The 27751-nt window shown below is 38.8% G+C and overlaps 1 protein-coding gene across 2 annotated transcripts in view; it reads right to left on the bottom strand.

Moving 5' to 3' along the window:
• The window catches only part of LOC127436878 (UHRF1-binding protein 1-like), a 55935-nt gene extending 28877 nt beyond the window's left edge, over nt 1-27058 (bottom strand). Inside the window, exons 1-3 of one of the 2 annotated variants that reach the window (XM_051691346.1) lie at nt 26507-27058; nt 3692-3854; nt 33-71 (exon numbers count right to left, since the gene is read on the bottom strand). In XM_051691346.1, the coding sequence (XP_051547306.1) occupies nt 33-71; nt 3692-3854; nt 26507-26550 (246 nt within the window). In that variant the 5' untranslated portion in view covers nt 26551-27058. The remainder of the gene's footprint in view (nt 1-32; nt 72-3691; nt 3855-26506) is intronic. The other variant, XM_051691347.1, reaches the window with a different exon arrangement.
• Between the last annotated feature and the right edge of the window lie 693 nt (nt 27059-27751).

Here is a 27751-nt window from a genome sequence, read left to right on the forward strand (position 1 = left end):
ATTTTTGTTTTTCGAAGCCTTGTAATTCTTACCAAAGAGATCGGATGAGTCTTCAGTTTGGTCCATGGGATCTGAGACACACACCGGAAAAATACATTTATGAAAATACACTACAGTCTGTAATTATGCACCGTTTACAGGAGCTTTCCCAAGATAGATTAAGCAATCTGCACCTTGACCTGTGTGCATGTCTAGTCAATGTGTGTTAATAAAATTGCACTAGGCCTCTAGATAAAGGACACACGCACTTTACTAGCATTCAGTTCTGATGCTCTTTTACCAAATAGAGGAAGAGAAAGGAATATACAGAGGAACAGAAAGAAAGAGACCTAGAGAGACAGAGAGAGAGAGATGGCAGAAGATGTCTACAGTACAGATTAAGTATGGTGGACCTGTTGTATATGTCCAGTGTGTGTGTGTGTGTGTGTGTGTGTGTGTGTGTGTGTGTGTGTGTGTGTGTGTGTGTGTGAACAGAGTTTTTCCAGATTGCGTCAGGGAGCGTTTAGAAGCACCTGGGCCACAGCCAGAAGGACAAAACAGTATGTTCCTCTTAAGAGTCAGACGGGGACACAACACACATTTCTAAAGTGCAGAATACGGAAAGGTCCATTTTATTTTTTCTGCACTCTAATATGGATGTGAAAGTGGAAATGGAGAAACCCTATTTCAGGCAACACACATTGAAATACAATGAGGTTGATTTTTTTTAACGAGATCAGAGGACAGAATAATAAAAGAGACTGAAGGGGAGAAAGAAAAGAGAGGAGAGGAGAGGAAAAGAGCATTTCATAGTCCTTGTCAAGACCCCCTTCTCCTGTCTGAGCTGGAGTTCATCACACACACACTATCCTTGGCCTTCTCCACTCTCTCAGTCACCCATTACACAGGCGTGGGCTTCATTGAACCAATCAAATAGCTGCAATAATGACAAAAAAGGTGGAAAACTGCACCTGACTAACAGGTAATTGATCAAAACTGCCAGAGTGAAGGATGAGCAAGTCTAGTGGGGCCAGAAAGAGAAAACTACAAGATCAGACTGTGTATTGGTTCAACTGCTTGAGATTGACATTACAATGTGGGAAAATAGACTGCGGTGTTTGTTACTGTAGCAAACGTAGCATTTATCATGTAAGGTGTGAAACTTCAAACCAGTTAAGTCAGTGTTATAAAAAGGGTCATATTTAAAATAACATTGAGTCACTGCCACTTTGAGGCCTGTGTGGTCAGCAGCATGTTGTCATAGATTCCCTGTTGTGATTACAGGGCACATTTACTCTGATTCTGCGCTTCAACAAACCTGCTCTGAGACAACCTATTCCTATCCATCACTGTCTGCACTGCCATTGGTAGTTACGGCACCTTGTCAGTCGTCACTGCTCATTTGCATAAAAATAAACTCTGCTCAACTTCTGGAAAAATGCAGAATTTTCCCCCATTTTCTGCTCTGATTTTGGGGAAAATGTACGGAATTCTATTTAGCATGGTAAAATGTGTTAAATCGAGCCAAGATTACTATAGTTTTATCGATAGCTGAAGACACTATCAAATTAGCACAAATCTTTAATAAACAACCCACAAGGGGTGGGGGATGTGTAGAGCTGCGTGAATTATAGGCATCCTAAATCTACGGAGCTATCTACTAAGTTTTGCGTGCACAGATTCTGTGTGGGCCTGTGCATCGCTATCGATCGCTGCCACTCATGTCACCTCAATTCTCCAATTTTCATTAAAAACAACTGAGCTCTGGTCAGGTGATGTATGCTTTGTAGGTGCAAATCGGTGAGTATGAATGTAGCTGTATGTAGCTTTCTTTAAAGGGATTGTTCACCCAAAAAAGAAAATTCTCTAATTATTTACTCACCCTCATGCCATCCCAGATATGTATGACTTTCTATCTTCTGCAGAACACAAATTATGATTTTTAGAAGAATATTTAAGCTCTGTAGGTCCATACAATGCAAGTGAATGGGTGCTAAAATTTTGATGCACCGAAAAGCACATAAAGGCATCATAAAAGTAATCCATATGATTCCAGTGTTTGAGTCCATATTTTCAGAAGTGATATGATAGGTGTGGGTGAGAAACGGATCAATATTTAAGTCCTTTTTTGCTTGAAATTCTTCTCCCTGGCCAGTAGGGTGTGGTATGCATGCCAAATGTGACTCACCAAAAACACAAGAAGATTGTGAAAGTGATCAGTTTCTCACCCACACCAATCATATTGCTTCTGAGGAAACTGATTTAACCACTGGAGTCTTATGAATTACTTTTATGGTGACTTATGTGATTTTTGGAGCTTCAAAATTTTGGCACCCATTCACTTGCATTGTATGGACCAAAAGAGCTGAGATATTCTTCTAAAAATCTCCATTTGAGTTCAGCAGATGAAAGAAAGTCATACACATCAGGGATATCATAAGGGTGAGTAAATGATGAGAGAATTTTCATTTTTGTGTGAACTATCCTTGTGTGCAAGGCTAAATCCCAATTCGCACACTTCTACTACGCAAGTACATACTTTTACGTATAAAGTCAGCCAGTGCATTAGTATTGGGACATTCTACAACATCATAAAATTGCACCTTGGTACCACATGAGAGAACCATCGCAAATCGATTATCTTGCATAGTGCGAAGGGCTGTGGGCAGTATTAGTCCAAAAAGCATGCACAAATGAAAACTTTAAACAGCACACTATTTTTAACATATGATTTGGGACACACCTTTCCCAATCTTGTATTGTATATACTATATAGAACGTATAGAATAGTATGCGAATTGGGATGCACTCCAAGTGTGCAAATCTGGAGAGCAGCTTGCAGATTCTGCAATTATGATGTCATCTAGGGGTTGGGGGGGGGAATGGATTCTGTTACAATTCGCGATTCTTTAGACAAACAATTTTAAAATCATCTCCCTGATGAAAAATCTATATTTTATTTAATATAAAACGTTTAGCTTAACACTAATACACTGACTGATAGGTAGATATAGGAAGCTATATTCGTGCAGAGCTCCACATTAACAGGTTTTCTCTCTGAGAAGTTTTGTCTCTTTAATTCTTTACATTTAGTCCTTCCATCAAAGTGCTGCTTGTTGACTGTCGGACGTCTAATCCTCTGCTGTGTGTGTAATGTTCCTGTTATTATACATAATATAGGTTTATTTGTGAGGTGTTGTGGAGAGTATTTGTCAGGAGTCATTCTGCTCTCTATTAGAGCTTTTCGCTTTTTGAGATAATACGTTATAGTTATTTAGCCTATTTATTTGTTGAATATCCATTATTTACCCTGTTAAAGGGCTGTGCTTAGCGTCCATATATCCCTATGAAACACATCTGACTGGGTAACATGGACATAATGCAGCCTATTTATACATCCTTAACACTGACTAGTTGACTAATAGCTCAGGAAACGTACCAACTGGACAACTGGTCGCTTTAAATTGGTATTTTTGCACATCCCAACCTTTTACCTGCAAATTCTGTATTACAGAGTGAAACAGTCATTTCAGACAAAGCTGTTATTCAATAGACAAATCATAATACTAACAGAATCGCAATACTTTAAAAATCACAATACATATCGAATCTGCAAGTGAATATCGTTGGAATATAAAATCAGGAGGTCTGTGGCAATTCCCAGCCCTGATGTCATCAAGGAGCAGATGAATGACACAGGGGTGTCTCTTACCCGGATGGCAGCTTTGTTGCAGCACACTTTATTAATGGCGAGCCAGGTGGGCAGATCCAGCATATTCTGCAAAACCTCCTCATCCAGCTCCAGGTTGGTAAGCTGGCCCTCCCCTTTCAGAGTGCTCAGATTAATCTTATCTGGGGAGAGGTTCTTAGCAAACCTGCAGAAAAGAGGAGAAGAAGACAGGGAGAAATCAGAGGAAAAATATCATTAAGATGAATGAGGAAGAGGGAAGGCAAAATAAGGCCATTATAGTTTGTCATTATGGGCTCTTTGTGTTTGACTGTTATTACAGTCTATAAGCAAGCAGTCAGCTAAGTGGTCATGCTGTTCCCACCCAACCCTTGAGCTGTGTGTTTTTTTGTGTGTGTAAAGACTTTTCCTCCAGGCTTAATTAAAGCAATAAGGCTGATCTATACTGTGTGAATATGGGCTAAAGGGTGCTGTTAGATGAGACACACTGAGGACTGCCAGTAATCCCTTCAGCCGTGGCTATATTCATAATATAGCATGGTTTCAATTGCATTATTGCTTTTATAAACCAGTGTGACTACATGACAAAAATATGAAGGACACAATTTTACATTAAAATGTTATTTTATTAAGCCAATTCATTAAAGTGCCATCCTTCTACTGATATCAAAATGGCAAAATTTGAAGGATTTAGATGTAGATTAGACATGATGTTATGGTGCCTTTAAAGCCGTCAGTCAAATTCGTCATTGACTGACAGGGCAGCAAGACTTCTTCAAGTTTCAAACACAACCTATACACAGTTTTTCTGACCAACCATGGGCAAGCACCATGATGATTTTGATTGTTGCTGTCTTGACTGTTTTCTGGTCTCAATAAAAAGCAATATAAAAATTTGTAACAAGTGATCCAAATGGTGTTAGTTGGAGTAAATATGAGTTCAGGCTCAACTTGTGTAGTTGTTGGCTGTCATAACTCGAAGTTGTTTACTCAACGTAACTAACCTCGGGCCATCGCTTCATGTCATCAACGCACTCGGGTGAGGCACTATCAAAAGATGATCATCGAGACTCTGTAAAGTACTGTCACTTTGGAGACACAATTTTTTTATTTGCCAATTTGTACAATTTAATAAGCTAAACATCACATTATCAGCTAAAAACATACGAAGATGCGATTGAAAACACTGGAGACTAGAAAACAGGCTTCAGCTATGAATCGAGGAACACTTCTGCGATCAGGAAAAAGGTGGATATCGTGGATTTTAGCATGGCTGGGACTTTGCATTGATCAATCATCATCCAGGACTGGTGACAGACCAATATATTGGCCAGGATGATATCAGATTAACAAGAGTGACCGTTCGGCCTAGTGTCAGTTAGAAAATCTATTTACAGCCAATTGATAATAAACCTTTTCTGTATTCAATTTAAGAGCATTCTGACTAAATATTGTGTACAGTAAGTGTTTGTTTCATTTACAAGACTTCTGACAGACCAATATATTGGTCAGGCCGATAACTGTCAATTTTGAGATTGTCAGACAACATTATCTCATGTGGTCTTTTCACCTAGTGTCAGTTCTAAAATCTACCTACAGCCTTATCATTTTCACAATAAAAAAATTCTGTATTAAATTTTATAAGTGAACTTTGTGTAAATATTGTGTATTTTAAGTGTTTGTTTCATATAAGCAATATTATATATATATTATATATATATATATATATATATATATATATATATATATATATATATATATATATATATATATATATAATAAACCTTTACACGCTGTGTATATATACACACACAGTTGTGCTCAAAAGTTTGCATACCATGGCAGAAATTGTGAAATTTTGGCATTGATTTTGAAAATATGACTGATCATGCAAAAAAAATAAATAAATAAATAAAAATAAAAAAGTCTTTTATTTAAGGATAGTGATCAAATGAAGCCATTTATTATCACATAGTTCTTTGGCTCCTTTTTAAATCATAATGATAACAGAAATCACCCAAATGGCCCTGATCAAAAGTTTACATACCCTTGAAAGTTTGGCTTTGTTACAGACACACAAGGTGACACACACAGGTTTAAATGGCAATTAAAGGTTAATTTCCCACACCTGTGGCTTTTTAAATTGCAAATAGTATCTATGTATAAATAGTCAATGAGTTTGTTAGCTCTCACGTGGATGCACTGAGCAGGCTAGATACTGAGCCATGAGGAGCAGAAAAGAACTGTCAAAAGACCTGCGTAACAAGGTAATGGAACTTTATAAAGATGGAAAAGGATATAAAAAGATATCCAAAGCCTTGAAAATGCCAGTCAGTACTGTTCAATCACTTATTAAGAAGTGGAAAATTCTGGGATCTCTTGATACCAAGCCAAGGTCAGGTAGACCAAAAAAAGATTTCAGCCACAACTGCCAGAAGAATTGTTCGGGATACAAAGAAAAACCCACAGGTAACCTCAGGAGAAATACAGGCTGCTCTAGAAAAAGAGGGTGTGGTTGTTTCAAGGAGCACAATACTTGTTGACCCCTCTCCAAACATAGCGCTTATGGTTGTGACCATATGTTCTCGTCACTCCAAATTACAGTGTGCCAGAAGCTGTGAGGCGTGTCAAGGTGTTGTCGGGCATATTGTAACCGGGCTTTTTTGTGGCATTGGCTTCTTTCTGGCAACTCGACCATGCAGCTAATTTTTGTAGTGTTGTCGTATTGTGCTCCTTGAAACAACCAAACCGTCTTTTTCCAGAGCAGCCTGTATTTCTGGAAAACTGGAACATATTATCTGATAATTAAAAATTCCAAATATTAGCCGATGTATATTTTACAACTCATATCACCCGTGTGTCGGATAACGTTTATTTGCAGTGCAACCTCTGACTGGAACGTGCATCTGTAGCATGCAGTGACATTTTGCATAAGCGTGATATAAACTGTAGGGCTTTACTGGTTGTTTAGATCGGTGTAACTATCAGAAATAATTAATTATTTCTTTAGTTATTAATTAATATTTAAATTAATTAATTGAATAACTCATTAAAACCTCATATGGGGCTCCAGTAAATGTTGTGCGCTATGTTTAGGAGCGGGTTTGGTAATTAGCAATAATCAATAATTATCAAAGATAATTATTAATTATTAAAATAAATAGAACATTGATAAGAATCAATGTTAGCTTTTTTTAATCCATTAAATCAACAATTATCAAAGATAATCACTAATCATTAACATCGATGAAACATTAATTAAAATTAACACTAGCTTATTGATCATTCAAATTCAACAATCATCAAAGATAATTATCAATTATCAAAATCAATAGAATATTAATAAGGATTAATATTGGCGGGGCACCACCCTGGAATCAGGGACTAATAACCAAATAGTATAACAGTCTCAATATTAGATTGTTTTCTTAGGAAAATCGACATCCGAAGAATATCGATTTTCGGGAAAAAACAATGAATCCGAGCACTGACATCCCGTCAGCATGACACAGGCATATGCAAAACAAACCAAAACACTTCTCTTTGTAATATAACAAAGTTTATTTATGCAGTAATATCAATTAATAATTAATACAATGCAGTCAATAAACTTCCGACTTACAACTACAAACTAAACAGTGATATGATTAGATATGGAAATCAAAATAATCCTATAACACATGAGGGTGTGTGTGTGTGCGTTTGTGTGTAAGGAGGGACGCGCACAAAATGGCGGACATGACTCTCGTGGAGAGTATGTCACGCGAGACTTCCGGCCAAAGAATATGGCCGCGAATGTGGGTGGAGAGAAACCAGTCAATGGCATCTACCAGTTACCGCGTGTATCTGCTTGTACGATAGCTTAGGGACAAAGCTGAGCTTTATCACGAAGCTATCTACTAGCCAAAAATGTGTGCGAGAATGTTTGTGAGGGGTCGCGCGTGCGTGCGTGCGCGTGCGTGCGTGTGTGGTTAGTACAAGAGAGAGAGACAATTAAGTGACGGCCCCAAAGCCGGTTTCACGATCGTGGGAGAGAAAGCAGCTATTAGTTTATCACTCAGAGACACGGTGGACGGCTCGTAAACCATCCCGCGGTCTTTGATTTTTTTAATGGATAAACTCAGTTTGCCGGTCTCACCCGCGATGGCGGAAATGCACAACAGTCCAATGTGGTTGGACTACAATACAGCAAATCAAATTCGTGATAATTAATACCCTGAGTATTAATAATGAGCGGACATGGCGGTCCGTAAACTGTACAAGCAAAAACCTTGAAACACAAGAATAACACACTATAATATTCTATCTCTGCCCAGACGTAAACCTCTTACTTGAATCGTATGAGGATGCAGAATGTGTGTTCATCCGTCCTTTAACTCAGACTCGGTTCCTCGAGGCTCGGGTGATGATGGGAGGCCGTTTTCTCGCTCTGTCGGCGGGAGGTACGGCTGCTGATTCTCGGTGGGCTGGCGGAGAAATCACCGACGTCGACTTGATTGAAGATGGAAGAGAAATCTTTTCTCTCTTCACTTCTGCAGGCAAACGGATGAAGATGCGGATTGCTCGGCGGTCTCCTTCGGATCCGTTAGAGTGTTCGGTGGAACACAGAGTAATCTCAACTCGTCCAGCGAGATGGAGATTGTATGGCCACAGTTTCAAGTCAGACGTTACTTCCTTGTGCCACGAGGCTACACCTGAGAGCAGCGATGAGCTGAGTCTACACACGGCGAGCAAAGTTGCTGGAAGCAAATCCCGGAAGCATTTCAGAGGTATTTCTACTCCTGATGATGTCATGGTTGAGGTGCGTTCTGTCATGTGCCTCATCCAATAGGAGTTGAGAGTTCGATCCTTTAGTGAGCAAGGCTTCATGGGATTTGTAGTCTGTTTTGGACTCCCTTTGTTTGATTTTGGCATGATTTTTATCAGTAAAATTTATGACTTGGCATGTGGGCCTGAGTTAGGTTTTACGACTGTGTTAGGCCTGCCTTTGTCTTCTATCATTTTTACAGGTATATCATTTTAACAGTTATATCAATGGATGCGCTAAATCCAGGGCACAAACATTTTGACCAATAAGGGGACAGCTTGTTCACAACTGACTTATATTGACACAGTTTTGGTTCTTTTCTAAATGTTGCCTTGTGAAAGCCAACAGAACTAGGGGTGGGTAAAAATATAGTTTTTCAGATTAATCGTAATCTTCATTTGAACGATCTTGATATCAATTCTTAAATCCCAAGACTGATCTTTCACTCGATGCGCAATCCTCTACTACAATGAGAGGAAATCATTCGCATTTGCAACCAAATTTCGCGCTATGTGACTAAAGTGAAAATATTTGGCAACTGGCTGGTATATGTTTACAGTTCTCTCACCAGTAATTGTGTAGTTTATTCGTTAAGTGTTCAGCAGCGAGATCCTTTCACTGTGTGAAAGTAAAAGTTGTTCCGTGTAATGTGTCCAAGACGAGATCCATATAATCCATTTGTCATTGAATATGTTCTCTTTTAATACACTTTCTGTTCTTTACAGTCAGTTGTTTATCAAAAACAATTACAAAAAAAACATTTAATTATAATCATACATCGCACAGTTGAGGTAAAGCCATTCAAGTCCTCTCTAGTTAACATGCACTCATATAAAGGTGCTGTTTACAAAAATGCTGTTTTTTTTGTTTTTGTTTTTTTGTTAAAGAGACAGTACCGGTGTTCAACAAATCAATGTAAATACTTGTAAATAGTACAAATTATGCAATTTAACAATAAATATGTAACAAAAATAATACAGTATATGAAATGTAATATCTTATTTATTGATTGAATACATTCATTTGTTCATTTTTAAAAAGCCAAAATGTGACCAAAATGATGAAAATAAGGAATGAAAGCTATACAATGCTTGAAGTTGCCAAAAAACTGAAGATTTAATACAAAGGTGTACACTACAGTCTTCAAAGAGAAAGGACAACTGGCTCTAACAAGGACAGAAAGAGATGTGGAAGGCCAGATGTACAACTAAACAAGAGGATAAGTACATCAGAGTCTCTAGTTTGAGAAATAGACGCCTCACATGTCCTCAGCTGACAGCTTCATTGAATTCTACCCGCTCAACACCAGTTTCATGTACAACAGTAAAGAGAAGACTCAGGTGCAGGCCTTATGGGAAGAATTGCAAAGAAAAAGACACTTTTGAAACAGAAAAACAAAAAGAAAAGTATAGAGTGGGCAAAGAAACACAGAACTTGGACAACAGATAACTGGAAAAGAGTGTTATGGATCTTAACCCCATTGAGCTTTTGTGGGATCAGCTAGACTGTAAGGTGCGTGAGAAGTGCTCGACAAGACAGCCACATCTATGGCAAGTGCTACAGGAAGTGTGGGGTGAAATGTCACCTGAGTATCTGGACAAACTGACAGCTAGAATGCCAAGGATCTGCAAAGCTGTCATTGCTGCACGTGGAGGATTTTTTGATGAGAACTCTTTGAAGTAGTTTAAGAAGTTCTGAAAAAAAAATTCAAATTGTAATAGTAATATTTCATGTTATTAATGTCCTCACTATACAATGTGATCAGTTAAATGCCACTTTGGTGAATAAAAGTACCAATTTCTTTCCATAAGAGCAAAATCTGTACATTTACACCAGTGTATGTAAGCAAAAGGGGCATTATAACTGAAATAAACTCAAATGAATCGATACTGAATCGAATCTAAATGTAATCTAATCGAGAGCTTGTCAATCGGAATTGAACTGAATTGGGAAATCTTTATCAATACCCAGCCCTAAACGGAACCAAGAAAAATCAACAATGTAACAATTTTAGCCCCTGTTTTGGAACAAATCAAACGAGCCTCAGGTCTGAAAATGCCATTGGCCAGTTCACTCGTGGGAGCAACCAATGAACTCTCGACTCAGTTTTAAGACACTTCCCCTCTCTTACGTGCCAATTGAAGGAGATGTAAGAAGGCCTGTCACTGGCAGTTATTTATAGTGGTATGAGCATTTTACGTGCACTATTATGCCCACACAAAAGAAAATGACACTAAACGTATTAGAAGTTAATGGTCACTTGTCGCTGCTGCTGTTAAATTCCAAACGCAGGCCCTCCTCAAATGTGCACAATGGAAGGGAGCTGCTAACCGCAATGCAGTCAACAGAACGTTTTGAGCTGATTCGAGTGGCACGTGAGAGAGGGTGTGTATCTTAAAACTGAGTCAAAAGTTCGTTGCTCCCACAAGTCAACTGTCCAATGGCATTTTTAAACTGGATTGTCAAATGGAAAAAGAAAAGCTGAAGTAAAATGAAAAGAAAAGCCATTGGCAAATTTTCCAAATGCTTTTTTAAAACACTATTTAAAAGATGCATTTAAAAATTACTTATTAATGTGCTATTTTATTGTTACATTTAAATAAACATGAATTAAATACATGATTTATTAATGCACAATTTTATTGTTAAATATAATTTTATTTTAAAACTTGAATTAAAGGGATAGTTCACCCAAAAATTAAAATTCTCTCATTATTTACTCACCCTCATGATATCCCAGGTGTATGTATGACTTTATTTCTTCACCAGAACACATTTGAAGAAAAAAAGCTCAGTTGGTCCTTAAAATGCAAATGAATGGAGATTTCTCTTTTGAAGCTCCAAAAATCACAGACAGTCAGCATAAACGTCATCCATACAACACCAGCTGTCAAATTAATGTCTTCTAAAGCAACATGATCACATTTGGTGCGAAAAAGATAAATATTTAAGCACTTTAACTCTAAATCATGCTTCCGTACTGCAGCAGAATGCACGTGACATAATCGCATTGGCATTTGAAACACACAAGAACTGACGCACATACATCACAGCCGAAAGAGCAGCACTGTTTACAAGTGAGGAGGAACGCTGTACAGTATTTTGGTTGGTTTGGTTTAGATCTGTATCAATCTGTTTGTTTACTCACAAAGGTGCATTTGTGTGCTTATCCTGGATGTCTCAGCCGAGTGGAGACATGAGATTACATCTGTATCCATGGCAAAGCGAATATGTCACATGAGAGACCGCTTGGACTTGATATTTTTCTATTTTTCTTCAAATTATTCTGGTTAAGAAAGAAAGTCATACACACCTGGGATATCATGAGGGTGAGTAAATAATGAGAATTTTCATTTTTGAGTGTACTATCGCTTTAAATAAACACATATAAATGTCTTTCTATTTGTCCATTTATAAATTGGTTTATTTATCCACATTTTTATTTTCAAATTAATAGATTAATCATTTATTAATAATTATAGTATATAGATAATAGATTGATCTGCACTCCATGGTTTCCATAAAAGAGAGAACATTAAGATTTTGTTGCCAAAGTACAAAAAAAAAAAAAAAAAACATTGAAACATAAGTCAAATCAAGTCAAATAATTTATTTATATAGTTTTTTAATATAATTTTTTATTTGTGCTTTTCCCAATAGGCCTACACATTTTTCTGAAGCAGATTTACAGAACATCAGCTGTAATGTCTGCAACGTCTCAAAAACATGAATAACCAACGCTCCTGGAAACATAAACAATTTGATGACATTTTTTATTTTTTTTTACTTTATATACTGTAGCTTGGTATTATTTAAAATTTCACAACTTAGTCCCGCTGTCCCCATATGAGGACAGCAATTTTTAGGAAAACAATTTGCTCTTCAAAAATATTCTTTTTTTGCATGTTTATTAGGAGCTACTACTTAGAAATCAAAAAAGAAAATGGAAAATGCACACAGCAGTCGCGCTCGGGTCTTATATATATACTGTATATCTATCAATAAATTGTATTATATATCAGCATAAGATTGGCCATCAGCCACCTTGCTCTCTACAGTAGATATCAGCATCCGCATATAAAACCCATATCGGTTGACCACTCAACTGATTTAAAAAAAAAAAGCAAAAGGATCCAAGAGTACATCAGCTTTCAGTAAACCAAGAACCCAAGCTTGTGTCAGGGCACCTCCACAGATCGGGCTCTGCATGCCCTTGACCTTTTGTGTCTCTAAGCCAATGGACCCTGATGGATTTGCGTTTCCGCAAGGGCAATGTGCTCAGAGCGGAGGTTGAGAGACCCGCTCATATGTTATCATTTCCTTGGCTACTTTAGCTTGGCTGGCTAATGACACAAACAGGTTAGGGTGCAGAAAAATCACTCGCTTAAAGCTTATGGTCTGACCAATGTAAACGTCTGTAGGATGGTTTAGTATGGGCTGAAATGCTGCTTGTGTCATGACTAGCCTGAAGATGAAGTGATTTCAAGTTTTCCACTGCATGTTACGGTTCGACGACTCGATTCTGCATGCTTTACTTTTCTGAGCTTGCTTTTCCACTGCAGTTTGGTGCCACCTCAACATGGGTGGGATTATAGGCTGATCGTCATAGTTGCGCCGCCTCTACTGCCGTGACATCATCTTAAACACGACACAAACATTACTGACCATAAACAATGACACGACCGCTAGCAGTTAGCAACTAGCTCATTGTGCTGCATAAAGCAGTAGTTGCATGGTGATTTTACACAAGTGTAACAGTTAAATTGGCCTGGCTGTTTTAGGAGCAAGCTTTCCAGTAGCTGGTTAACTAAATAAAGTGAAGCTTTCAAGCAGAATATAGAGTTAACGTAACAAAACGTACCATCCTCCACCGTGGACTCCAACAACGCAAAGTCCAGAGCATTCTCCCTCCATTTGGTCGAACCACTTCCTTCTGTTTTAACCACTCCGCCTATTGTGGTCCTTGATGGTTCTCTAGTCACTTTTAAGTTTTTTTAACTTTTCCCTACACTGTTGGTAGGTCCGGCGGTAGCCGTGTGCAGCCAACAGCTGAGACACTTCCTGAAAGACTTTTTCGTTTCGCGTCGTTTTGTTCATCGCTAACGTGAAGAACGTCTGCACCTCATTTATTGACCACGGCATGGTTTTGCGCACAGCCAGTTCTTTTTACAATTCGAAAGTCACGTGAACAAATGATATTGCTGTCGCTGTTGCTAACTTTAAAACTAGCAGGTTGCTGTCCCGTGTCGCAAATCCAGTGACGCTGGTAGTGACGATTCTCTCTGACCAATCAGTGATCTGCAGGGTTTTGACATCACATTTAGTATCAGCTCAGCTCACTTGGAACCTTGACCGAGGTGGTACTAAAAAAAGTACCAGGTACTATCCACAGTGGAAAACCCCCAAAAAGCGAGCAGAGTCGAGTTGAGTTGAGCTGTACCGTGCAGTGGAAAAGCCCCATTAGCCTAGTGCAAGACTAAAAATTATTGTTCTCTTAAAAGAGTCAGTGTTCAGTGTGTTATTGTGTCCCAGACAAGGTGTAATCTGTATTTGAGAGAACACCCTTAGATGGCCAGTTAATCCTGTTCCATAATTATCTCCCACAAACCAAATCAAACAAACAGCTCTATATGAAGAGCTATAAGTAGATGATTAAAGCCTAGATATTGAGCGTGAAAACGCTGCACTGCCGAACATTCTAAAAACTATTTATTGATCACTTTAACAACATCTAACATGAGGTAACTTGTGCCTGGAAGCTATACTGAGGTAACCACTAGGCTGGAAACCTAGAAACAACAATAGTTAGTGGTATACGGATAACGTCACAGCTTTTGTGCTTCCAAAGACTAAAAAAAGGATCAGTGTCTAAAGGTCTGAAGATGAGGTGCAGCGGTAGCGCACCTGCTCGCATAACACAATGCAATAGAACAAAAAGCAACTGGACATTGAGTGTGTTTAAATGCACAACAATGGGCTGGGTAACTTCTGAAATCAGTTTACTCATAAAATCTGACAATGCAAGAAAACGCGTTTATATGAGATTTGAAAACCTTCTGGTTATTCTCTGGTTTTGTAGTCACTTGCAAACATTGCCGCGAGCATGACAATAAAGGAGTCTACGTCTACATCTGCCAATAGTTTTTTTGCGTTGTTAATGACCTGATAAAAGAACGTGAAGGTGTTTACATGACCTTACACGTTGTCTTTTTATTAAGGATAATCTGTATTTAATCAGCGCACATATAAACACACTAATTTTTCCAGTTGCTTCAGTCATATTTTATTACTTGGCTGTCATGTTGGGTAGCTCCGGCCCATGTAAAACTTAATTTGACCAAAAACCTGTTTCACATAACTGTACATTAAACTTAAAAAAAAAAAAAAAACATTGTTTGGCTTTGATTGTTTTGCTTTTCACAGTGGGGCTCCATGGTGCTCCTACAGAGATGTAGATCTGATATATTGCCCGGATGTCATTCCCATTCTCTCCCTCTCCACTTTTCTGTGTCTCTTAACATCCTGTCTAATATTGTTGTAAAAATAGAGCATATAAAGATGGATGTTGGATTATTTCCAATTTGAAAGGGAAGAGAGGAGGGACAGTTACCAAGAACAAAAAAATACGGAAAGGCGGGATGGCGGGGGTGGGGAAGAAATCTTAATTTCCTTTTCCTGACAGAGTCTACCAAATGTTCTGGCGTAAATTATTAAACCGCTGCTGTGCAAAGAGCCCTGCATGGGCTTATTCTTCACTCAGCGTGTGAAACAACAAAACAAGAAACAGGGAGTGTGAAAACACGTAAACTTCCATTAATGTGGCAGTTCCAAGTGAAATGAGGTTATTGAACAGCTGGACTCCTCATTACGTAGCCATGCTCCAAGAATAGTTAAATATTCATTCAGACATCGCCTACCTCCAGCACTTGATATCAGATATCAGGTCAGTCACAAGAACGCTCAACCAATACAGTGAAGAGATCGGACAGGTGCCAGCCAGGTAACAGGTGGGTTCAATTCAACTAAACCTGAGTCATCATCACTTTATAAAATTGTGGCAAATGTGTGTTTTGTTTTCAGGTCTAAAGTAACAAACTTTTCAAAAAGAAAATATATTGTGTAAAAAATATATAAAAAATATTTTTGCTTATCAGAATCAGCTTTATTGCCAAGTATGCTTACACATACAAGGAATTTGTCTTGGTGACAGGAGCTTCCAGTGTACAACAATACAAAAACAACACAAGAACAGCAGCAAGACATAGATAATAATAAAAAATTAAAAAATAATTATGCACATACGTACACACACACACACACACACACACACACACAGACACACAGACACACAGACACACAGACACACACATACGTAGTGCAAATCTAATACAAATCTGTTATCTGTTATGTACAGTGCAAATACAATCTGTTATGTACATTGCAAATGTTTTTTTTTTTTTTTTTTCTCAGAGGAATGAAATGGCAGAAGAGGTTGGATGTGTTGGATAAATATACACTAAACTGTGTATTGCACATAGTTATTGCTCAATGGGGCAATTTAACTGTTCATGAGATGGATAGGCTGAGGGAAAAAACTGTTCTTGTGACTGACGGTTCTGGTGCTCAGAGCTCTGTAGCGCTGTCCAGAAGGCAACAGTTCAAAAAGGTAGTGGGCAGGGTGAGTGGGGTCCAGAGTGATTTTTTCCAGCCTTTTTCCTCACTCTGGAAGTGTATAGTTCTTGAAGGGGGGGGGGGGGGCAGGGGGCAACCAATAATCCTCTCAGCAGTCCGAACTGTCCTTTGTAGTCTTCTGATGTCTGATTTCATAGCTGAACCAAACCAGACAGTTATTGAAATACAGAGGACAGACTCAGTGACTGCTGAGTAAAACTGTATCAGCAGCACCTGTGGCAGGTTGAACTTCCTCAGCTGGCAAAGGAAGTACAACCTCTGCTGGGCCTTTTTCACAATGGAGTCAATGTGGGTCTCCCACTTCAGGTCCTGTGAGATGGTAGTGCCCAGGAACCTGAATGACTCCACTGATTCCACAGTGCTGTTTAGAATGGTGAGGGGGGTCAGTGTTGGGGTGTTCCTCCTAAAGTCCACAATCATCTCCACCTTTTTGAGCGTGTTCAGCTCAAGGTTGTTTTGACTGCACCAGACAGCCAGCTGTTTAACCTCCCTTCTGTATGCAGACTCATCGTCATCTCGGATGAGGCCGATGACAGTGTTGTCATCTGCAAACTTCAGGAGCTTGACAGAGGGGTCCTTGGCGATGCAGTCATTGGTGTAGAGGGAGAAGAGTAGTGGGGAGAGCACACATCCCTGGGGGGCACCTGTGCTGATTGTATGCTGATATTATGTTGCCAGGGCCGATTTCGAAATAGTTTTGGGTTACCAATGACATTGTAGAAATGTGCTATTCACAGTCAGTCATGATTCATTTATTCTGTCAGAGAAAGAATTTATGATCATGTGATATCAACATGGCGGCCCCCATTAGGAAGCCCAGCTCCATATAAATAAAACAGTATTTATTAGGCTTCTGATTTGACTAGATTCTTCATCTAAAGTGAGTACAATATTTTAAACACATTTCTCAAAACTATTAATTTCTTTAAAAAAATAACATAAAACTTGAAACTTTTTAACAAGGGAAAAAATACAGAGTGCACCTTTAACAGGAGTTTTTGAAGAGCAAAGCCAATGGGAAGTTGGGCTGGTCAGGTGACAATCCTTTGCTGCATTCCTGAAACAGTGTCTGAAATGTAAACTACAAGGCCAGAAAATAAGAGTGGTAGGCAGTAGAGTCCGACCGATATGGGATTTTTGAGACCGATTTTAGAGGGGGAAAATTCACTGATTACAGATATGGTGGCCGATATAGTTAATTTTTGAGCTGGAATGAAAACAGACCTTTTCTATGTGGATTTTTCACCGATATGACTATGCAAAGGTACTCAGAAGGCTGCTTTCTTAAATATTTTTATCAAAGAATATTTTACATTATTATTATAATACATTGTCAACAAATTTTAGAAATGAACACTGAGAAAATAAAGAATAAATAAAAATACAATAAATAGCTTAAAAAACATCAGTACTGTGTGTTTAGTATCAGTCAGTTGCTGACCATTTAAATAAATAATAAATTAAAAAAAAAAAGCTAAATAAACATCAGTACTGTTCAGTATCAGTCAAATGCTGACTATATTAATACTGCCAGTCAATTATTGGCAGATTGTAAAACAAGAAGCATTTACACCTGCCGAGACAATAGAAAAACAGCGGCAGTGGTGTTACGCCGTATTCTGCTATACAAGTTCAGGGGAAACTTTCAACGGTGGAAAACCAGACTTTTAAATATTACAATTTATAAATGCAACGACTGGAATTGTTCGGTTGAAGGGGGTACCAAACTGTGAATTCTGAACAAAACAGTTTGGTGAATACATGTTTACACATTCTCTTCCACTCAGCCGACAAGCAATGAAAGTAGCTACGTGGTTAGCTAGTTAGCTATAAGCTCGTTATCACGGAGAGTAAAAGATGGACCAGCAGGTAACAACGTAGCGTGAAATCAACACTCAACAGACACAATCCACCATCGCACTGTTGTCTACTGAGCTGCAAAAAGATGCTCTGATGTTTACCTTTCAATCTGCTACATAACTGACTGCACTGACAAACTATAGCTGGCTAACAGCAAACAGACATGAGTGACATGGTTGTCAGGGACAGGGTTAACGTTATATTAGTTATATTGAAAAGGGAAAATGATGGGGTCATTGTTTATTAACTTTCCAGTATGTAGTTCACAAACTAGTTAGCAGCTTACTGAGAAGACACCGCTCAACTCCGCACCGCTTAACTCCGCCCTGTCTGCAGAGACACCGTCAGCTCAGAGTCAGCTCTGTAAACAATGGAGTCGGAGCGCACTCTGCTGGACAAACTACGTAATGACACCAATTCTAAAGCATTGTTTTCTGCATTACATGTTCAGAAAAAAAACGTTTCATATCTGCGCATATCGGTAAACATATACGGCGATATCGATATATCGGTGAAAGACAGATATATCGGACGGGCACTAGTAGAACGTAAAACAGAAGAAATAAAGGGATCAATGAAAAGTGAGGGGGAAATTACAGAAAAGGGACCCAATTGTGAGAAGGAGGATATTAAAAGATATAAGTCTCATAAAAAGAGACAGTGTTATAACTGTAAACACCTTCTGTCTCCATCTGCAGAGATACCAGCACTGATGAACTGACATGAGGGAGGTGCCGGATCTAAACAGCACAAGACCACACTTTCAGGCTCGCATTCACTCATTCATACCAATCAATCACAATAAGAACTACAGCTCCATAGACTGGACTGGACTCATATAGACCCCGCTTCCACCTGGTTTTAAGATGTGTTTTTGGTGATCGGATCACATGTGGTCAGCGCTAAATACAGGTCTAAATGGGGTCTAAAACGTTTTGGTGATTGTATCACAAAAACCACATACGTATCACATTTGATGTGTAAATGCTAATCCGTCCTGTATGCATCTCGGCAGCAGAGAAGCACCACCCCTGAGCTGTCAATCAACCTGCTGCGCTAAAACAAGAGTTTAAACTTTGCCAGTTAGGAGCAGTTTAAAAGGAAATAACTGTCCGATCAGAAAAATGTAAAAAGCGGATACAAACACAAGCATGAGAACTTCACGGATCTTCTTCAATGTGTCTGAAATCAACATGCAGGGACTTATGAGAAGCACGGACATCTGCAGCTCAGGTTAATACAACTAGTCCATAAAAATAACTGACAATTCTGCTCAAAATGTTGATTTTGTGCTTGCATTAAAATTCAGCTGCATCAGGGAGAGATAGCGTGAAAAACATTTTTGCACTTTCTTTGTCTTTTCTGAATTTGTTGCTGTTTATTATCATGCAGTAATACACTGACATTGTGATTGATGTATGTTGTCATGAAACAGAGACCCTCCCCTCCAAATCCGAACACGAGTGGTCACAGTAGTCGCATTTAAATGACCAGGTGTAAACAGCGATGTGTCTCACCTGACCACATGTGATCAGATCACCCGAGACACATCTTAATACCAGGTGGAAGCAGGGTCATAGAGGAATGAGAAAACCAACGCACAATCTGCACACTTTTAAAAAAATGTTTTGCACTGATTGTTGGGGATTGTTGGCAAATAAGCCCATTTTAATAAACAATTTTAAAACTGATAGTTCTTGAACTAGGTTCTTGTTGATGATGGATATCAAGAAGTGGGCGTCTCTTGAATGGGATTACACCCCAGTTATAGTGATTTCCTATTCTAATGCTTTATTTGCACCAAGGACACAGAAAGGAGAGCTCTGAATAGCACAAATGCAGCAATTATTCACTCAGGCCATGTGCAAATGCCACAAAGATACGCTCATAAACAAACACAGCCTGGCATCTACTCAATGCTTCGGGATAACACACATCTGTGGAGTCTCTGAAGTCAAATTATTACGGCAATCCTGAGAGCATTCGGCCATCCTAAAATCTCCCAAGCATTCACTCCATCTCAGTACAAGGTTTTAGGCAAGTCCCAATCAATGAAGGAGTGTTCACCGCCACTTGAATTCTGGACTGGAACAATAAGTGTCTGACGGGAGTCATTTAAAAAACAACACCAGAGAGACAGAACAGCTGAGGAAGGTTGGCATGGTGATAGCATCAACTGCAGCAAAGATGAACAGCACAACAGCATTAAAAGAACGGCAGGTTACATCAGTGAGGGGTTTCCTCCTGACAGAGTTTGTACAACTCAAGCTAAAGATAGAAATATCCTTGTTCATTGCCATTCAATCATAGACCTGCTGGGCATGTGTCCAATGAAACATTTAAATTAACTCACAGGACAGGAGTTGAAATACCATGCTTAAGGCCCAGATATACTTCGTTTTTGCAAGTCCCAAATCACCTCACGCCAGGTCGACCACGTTGCCTTTGTGAGTATCCTTTTCTGACCGTGAACAAATAGGAACGTGTTCAACGCATGCACACTACAACTGCTTTGTGACACTCTTTTAGTACAGTCAATGGCCAGAGCATGAGGAGATGATGCGCACAACCAAGGACCATGTGCGTGAGCCAAGAAAATCTAAGAGGGACACGGTCAAGCCATACAGCTGTGCTGATGACGCAGTCTGCGTCACATATACACGCGCACACACCCGAAGTATACTTTGGCCTTTAGTGAAACAACAATGCATACTAAAGCTCTCTCTGGCAACTTCTAACACTTAAGGCCCAGGTATACTTCATTTTTCTGCGTACCTCATCAGGCCACACCCTGTCGACCACCTTGCCTTTGAAAGTAAACTCTTGACCGCAAGCCAATACGAAGTACAGTCAATGGCAGGCCCATGCGCCGACGATGTGCACAAACGAGGACTGTCCGTCCGTGTGTTGGGAAAATCTGGGCGTAATGCTAACAGTCCACACAGATTGTGCAAATGACGAAATTTGCGTCATGTATACTGTGTGGAGCAATCAGAAACGCAGACAACCAAAGTATACTTTGGCCTTTAGAAGCTAAAACACCATAATCCATCTACCAAAGGTCTGAATCAATGAAAAAAAAATTTCATAAGCAGCCATTTTAACAAACCCATAAAATTGTTTGATAAGTACAGTTTTCTTTCCTGTGTTGACGTTTTTCCTATTGAAACTGGAAGTGGGTGGAGCATATAGAAGGGCAGCATATAGGCTTGTGCCTTTTTTAAATATGCATTAGTTTCTATCACAAAAGTGAACAATTTGAAACATTTACTACTTGCTGGTGGTAGCTATAAGGTCACATTCACACTAATACAGTTTGAAACTTCAGTTTTCAGGTTCCTAACGTCATCGTTTTACAAAGTATGCGGTTATGGAGAGCTTTTTTTAAAAAAATCTCAGTTTTTGGTGAAGTAAAACGCCGAAACGTACTATACGCAAGTACATGAACGTGGACACATCTTGCTACAGAAACTCGATTTCGCATTCGGAAATGTGATATTGCATTTTGAAATGTGTCAGAGTGCAATTCATTACCCAACACAAATACGCGTTGCATTTTCAGTGTTGCGGCATGGGGCACTATAGCAAGATTAGTTTGAACCGTCCGCTTTAACGGTGAGTTTTCTCGGTGGACATGGCGGAGTATGGTCATGGCGGAGATGGAAGAGAATATTGCTGAGCAACTAAGTCAAAGTCTATAATATTAGAGTATCCTCTCAATTACACAATCACCTCAATGTCAATGATCTCTTTGAGCCATTTCAGTCTGGTTTTCGTGAATTTCATAGTACAGAAACGACTAGTCAAGGTCACTAATGACTTGTTAATGGCTTCAGACTCAGGCTCTTGTTCTATTCTCATCCTTCTTGATCTCAGTGCTGCTTTCGACACTGTTGATCACACTGTTTTACTCACCCATCTTGAATCTGTCTTTGGTGTCTCTGGTACTGCATTAAACTGGTTCAGGTCCTATCTCTCTGATCATAGGCAGTTTGTCTCTCTAGGTGGTTACAGGTCTGAGATTGGTTCAGTCCACTCTGGTGTCCTACAGGTTCAATTTTGGGCCCTTTACTTTTTAGTAATTATATTTTTCCACTTGATCAGCTTTTAAGATCTCTGGAATTTAATTTACATTTCTAAGCAGATGACACACAGAAAATTTGGCAAATGCCTTTTTTTCCAAACTGTATTTCTGAGAAAAAAACTTGGATGGCTCAATTTTCTTTGTCTTAACAGTACTAAGACAGAAGTTATGCTTATATGGGTCTCCTCACTAGCTTTGTAAGGCTGACTCCTTAACTCTGTCCATTGAGGGCTCAGTTTTGGAGCTTCAAACAAAAAGTGTTATATTTGCCGCAAATTTGTCATTTGATCCTCATGTAAAAATACTCAATTTAGAGAGCACTGGATTGGACAAGAATCTGTGAAGTGCAAGATGAGTCATCAAAACTTTTAGTCCGTTTTAATCCATTTTATTCAGTTTTAGTTCGTTTTCTCAGAAGAACACTTTCGCTAAATCTGCTAAAAGTTACTTTTTTACTGCTAATATATATTAACTAAAAGGTACAACTTTTATTTCATGATGTTAGCTGATATGCTGGAAATGTGCAACACAAGGTGAAAGACAATAATAGCAGGAGTGAAGTGATTGAAGAATTTGTTATATTTTGTGATTCTAGGTTTAAAATCATTTTGCAATATAATGTTTAAAATTAGTGTGTGTGTTTGCAGGTGAAATTTCCAAACTTAAGGCTAAACAATAAGGCAGAGGAAATGCAATGAGGTGCTTTTGGTTTCACTTTCATTTATGCTACAGTATTGTCAAAGCTTTGCCTCAATATATGGAGCATCCTGGTTCTGTTTGAGTTTGAGTAAGAGGAAGAAACAGTTATCAGCATTTCTACTGAAAACTGCTAAAAAAAAAAAAACTAAAGAGTGAGTTGCTGATCAATGGGGGAAAAAAAATGAAAAGGGACATATCTGAAGGTGTGCTTTCATGTCAGAAAATTAAACCAGGGATCTGAGAAGTAGTTTCCTTTATGCAGATCAACTCTGGTCTTGGGAATTACATCATCTGAGGAAAACCTTTTTTTAGTCCAGGTCAACATTTGTGCTGTGTGTATGAATCAAGAAAGAAAGGAGCAAATTTAGCCGCCCTGACCACCATATCAGTTCTTACGCTGATTTTACACTGAATGACCACAAGCACACACTGAGTGAGAGAGAAAGGACACTTTGTGCCTCATCTTCCAAAATAGGTGCCCTAAAAGCTGGAAATATAGGCCAGACATGTTTCATTCATCTAAAAACTGCCTATAGCTCCAATCTGGCCTCTTCAGGGCCTTCCGTTTAGAGACATCTTCTGGATTTTACTCAGGAACAGCAAATGTTAGCTATAACCATAACTGAGGATATTAAGTCTGAAAGCTTGTTACTGTGCAAGTCAAAGTCGGGGCGAAGTCCCACACCATAAAATGAATTCAACACACTGCCATAAACAATAAGTCAAGGTCCAGAGAGTGTGCTATCCATTTTTCAGAGGCCTTGAATGTCACCATTCCCAGAAAAAAAATTAAAAATAAATAAATAGAGAGGGTGCAGCCGAACCTGCACAAGCCCTAAACAACTCCATTTTGAAGGATACAGCGGTAAGTTACAGCCCTAATGCCAGACGAAGGACATCAATGCTTTTCCCCAACCGCCATTCCGTGCCATCATTCTTTAACCTATCAAGCTGAATGGTCAACAACGTGCAACTGAGCTATTGTTTAACAAATGTACAAGAATGAGGAATGATATGGGACCAAACATCACCATCTCACCAAATGCCCTTAGTGTCATTTTGAATGAGCAGGTGTAGTATTTCATCTGGACTTGCTCCACTGAGGGAATAAATAATGCAGGTAGGTTGGACTCAACTATTACCACAACAATGGCTCACAATCGTAAAATGTGCGCTCGCTCGCAATGGCAAAACATTGTTTGTGTTTAACCCAACCCTCATCTAACAATCCCTACAGACTTAAACCAAGTTTCCACAACAAACTGAACAGATCTGACCAGGTATATACAAACAGAGTTGCTTTGATGGCTGTTTAACAACTGCAATAGGGTGCCATTGAATAACTGCAAACCAGGTTGATCCAATTGTGTAACTAGGTTTGATGTTCAGCTGACCACCACCAGGTGATGCCCTCTGCTAAGCAGGTGCTACATAAGGTTAGAAATTGGGTCAAGCTGTCAAAAGCTGGGTTTCCATCCACATATTTGTATGCACATTTTGGGATATCGCATTAAAAATAATAATAATAATAATAATAACAATACATTAAATATATATATATATATATATATATATATATATATATATATATATATATATATATATATATATATATATATTCCTGGATGGGAACACCAAGATACAAAAAAAATCTAAAACGTATACACTCGGTTGAGGTGGACAATTTTTTTGTATCCGATAAGAAGAAACGTGCATAAACTATGATGGAAACACGTTTACCAAATAAACTCCTATTGAATTTACTAGGAATACAAGATGCACATCAAAAAAGTTGTGACTGAATAACTCGTTCTGAACTAACTGAATTAACCAGCGGACCAATCATCGGATCTAAAATGTTGCTTTGGTCTTACTGAAATAACAGTGTCTAGAAAATCCAAAGCCTGTATAGAGTTTACAGAGAAAAATACATCGAAACTTGAACTGTGCCGAAGTGCAGGTTCATTGAAACTTTTGAAAAATATCTCATAGATCTGCAGAGTAAAGTCATAAGGATGGAGGAATGCACACACATAACTGTCGATTATACACATAATTGCTCCCAGAACTGTGTGACGAGCACAGTGTTTTTTGTGTTTTTTTAACAGTGTTTTGTCTGCGTGTTCTAAATGGAGAGTATTTTATTAATAAAAGAGTCACAGTGGCTACAATTTCCCTGGATGTTACGATTTTGTTCTTTTGAACACATTGGATGGAAATCGCGCCTTTATCCGCACATTGTTTTTGCAATATTATGGTTTTTCGCATAAATTACATTTGCAACTTGGATGGAAACATAGCCAATGCTTCACCAGTGAATCCACCGAGCAAACCCTTAAAATAGATAGTTTATGCAAACAAGAAATTTCTGTAATTTACTCATTCTCATGTTGTTCTAAACCCAGATGACTCACTTTCTTTTTTCAGGGGAACACAAAAAGAGATAATGGGCACAATAACAGCCTCAGTCCCCATTCACTTTCATTGCATCTTTCTTCCATACAATGAAAGTGAATGGTGACTGAGATTGAACAACCTCCTTTTGTGTTCCATGGAAGAAAGAAAGACATACGGGTATTGGAAAATCATGAAGGTGAGTAAATGACGACAGAATGATGATTTTAGGGTGACCTTTCATTTTAGAGGTGCACTCAGTGATTTTTGTCATCTTGGACTTAAAGTGACATTTTAGGCTTAAGTATAGTTTGCGCGACCACGTTGCGGATCGCTATGAGCACAGTAAGTGTGACGTAAATTTAGTTATTATCCAGTCTGTGCGGCCTGACCACACTCCGGCCAGATTTTCTTGACTCGCAGATGCAGCCATCGTCTGTGCTCATCGTCGGCGCATGCGCCGGCCACTGACCCTACTAAAAGAGCATCACAAAGAAGATGTAGTGGGGATGCGACAAACGCATACGTATTCACTCAGAAAAGTATACTCATAAAAGCAACGCAGTCGACCAGGCGCGAGCCGATCCGGAACATGCAAATACTAAGAATACCGGGGCCTTTAAGCGCCTGGATGCAGCTTCATTAAAACACAAACGTTTTCCATTTCTGATGCCATTGTAGAAATTCAGTCATGATTCATTTAATCCATCAGTGAAAGTGTCCAATAATAACAGGGCTGTTACTGAGATTAAGCGTGTAGTATTCTACTGGTCATGTGACTCAAACATGGCAGTCCCCATGAGGGGACCCTCTCCATGTAGAATAAAGGTACTGATATTACTGGAGTCTTTAGCTCATGTGGTCATGTTTTTACACACAGATTTCAAAATTACTAATCATTTCTTTTGGAGTAAAACTTATTAATCAGAAAAAAAAATTCTGAGTGAACCTTTAAAAATGGTTGAAAGTAGCATTCATGGTCCCATAGGTCGTTTAGAATACGATTTCAAGCCAGGCAGCAAGTCACACAGACCCTTTAACACAAAACCAACTTTCAACATTAAACTATCAGAGCAGACAGACTTGTTTGGCTGGAGACATGAATGACACCCGAAGCATGTTTTGATATCAACCCAGTGCAACAGCATTTTACTGGCAAACTGTCAACCAGCCTAAATTATGACCCATCGTCAGCATGTGTCATACAGCACAGCCACATTAGCACGTCTCAGCTCAGTAATCAACAAACCGACAATGTATTTAAGCATGTATTGACATGTATGTAAAGAGGATCGGCACTGACCTGGAGAGATGTTTCAGGATCTGTTTCTTGATCAATCCAGCCATGACCGTAATCTCATTAAGCACTTATCCAAGGACGGTGCTCTGATTTAGAACGCGGTACATTGTAGATTTACCCCGGGTAACCGGAGCGTTTTCTTCCGAAAGATGAAGGCTCGTAATTGGCGAATATAAACATGACTCGTATGAGGCGTCAGACTCTACCGGTTCATCGTTGGGTCCATGTTGAATGCGCAGTGACGCGTCGGTGGACTAGCGAGGATGCGCAGGAGTTCTCCACGACGACGAGGCTAGCCTAACTGCGTTGGACCAATAGGAATCCGCTTTGAATGTTACGTCACACATTCAACGGATTTTTATTTCTTTTAAATGTAAATACAATTAAAATACTATAAATATAATTTCCCTGTTAATTATCTATGGTAAATAAACATCCGCCAATGTAAAACAAAATTGCAATATGAAAGCAAATCACACCCATACCATATTTGAGGCATTTTCTCTGTTTCTTTATCCACTTGTAAGTCATTTTGTTGTTTATATGTCTAAATATTTAATGTTCTGCAAATAATAATAATAATAACAATTATTATTATAAGTGTGGGCGGGGCTTAGCTACCCGGACCTTGTCTCTAATTGGTCAGGTGTGGTGGGTCTAAATAAAAACGTTCTCATTTAAAGGTGCACTCAGTAATTTTCCTCATTAAAAAAAAAAGTTTTATTCCTAAATAAATGAAAAGTAATTTTAAAACACATTTATAAAATCATGAGCACTCAGATTAGATAAAGACTCCAGTAATACCAGTACCCTTATTAAAACTGTTTTACTCAACATGGAGAGGGTCCCCTCAAGGGGGAAGCCATGTTAGGATCAAATGATTAGGACCAGCTGATTACTACTCCTTTAATCTCATTGACCGCCCTGCTATTGGATACTTTACTCATGTATTTCATTAATCATGCCTGACTGTGAATAGTGAATTTCTACGATGGCATTTATAACTGAACACTATTGCATTTGAATTAGGCAGCATCCACACCACTATGTACCTTTAACTCTTCAAAGTGTACTTTCAATAAAGTGGCTTTTTGAGAATGGACAAAAAGTTTCTCAGATTTATTAATTATGTGTACATATTGTCCAGATTTGAATGAGGCTTCATAGAGGATTCGGACACTTTGATTTGGCTTTCTGAGCCTCTTCGCGCCTCTTTTGAGACACCAAAACAAATCTGTTTTGTTGGAT

Source organism: Myxocyprinus asiaticus, chromosome 47 (genome assembly GCF_019703515.2).
Source record: "Myxocyprinus asiaticus isolate MX2 ecotype Aquarium Trade chromosome 47, UBuf_Myxa_2, whole genome shotgun sequence".
In the NCBI taxonomy this organism is placed as follows: Eukaryota; Metazoa; Chordata; class Actinopteri; order Cypriniformes; family Catostomidae; genus Myxocyprinus; species Myxocyprinus asiaticus.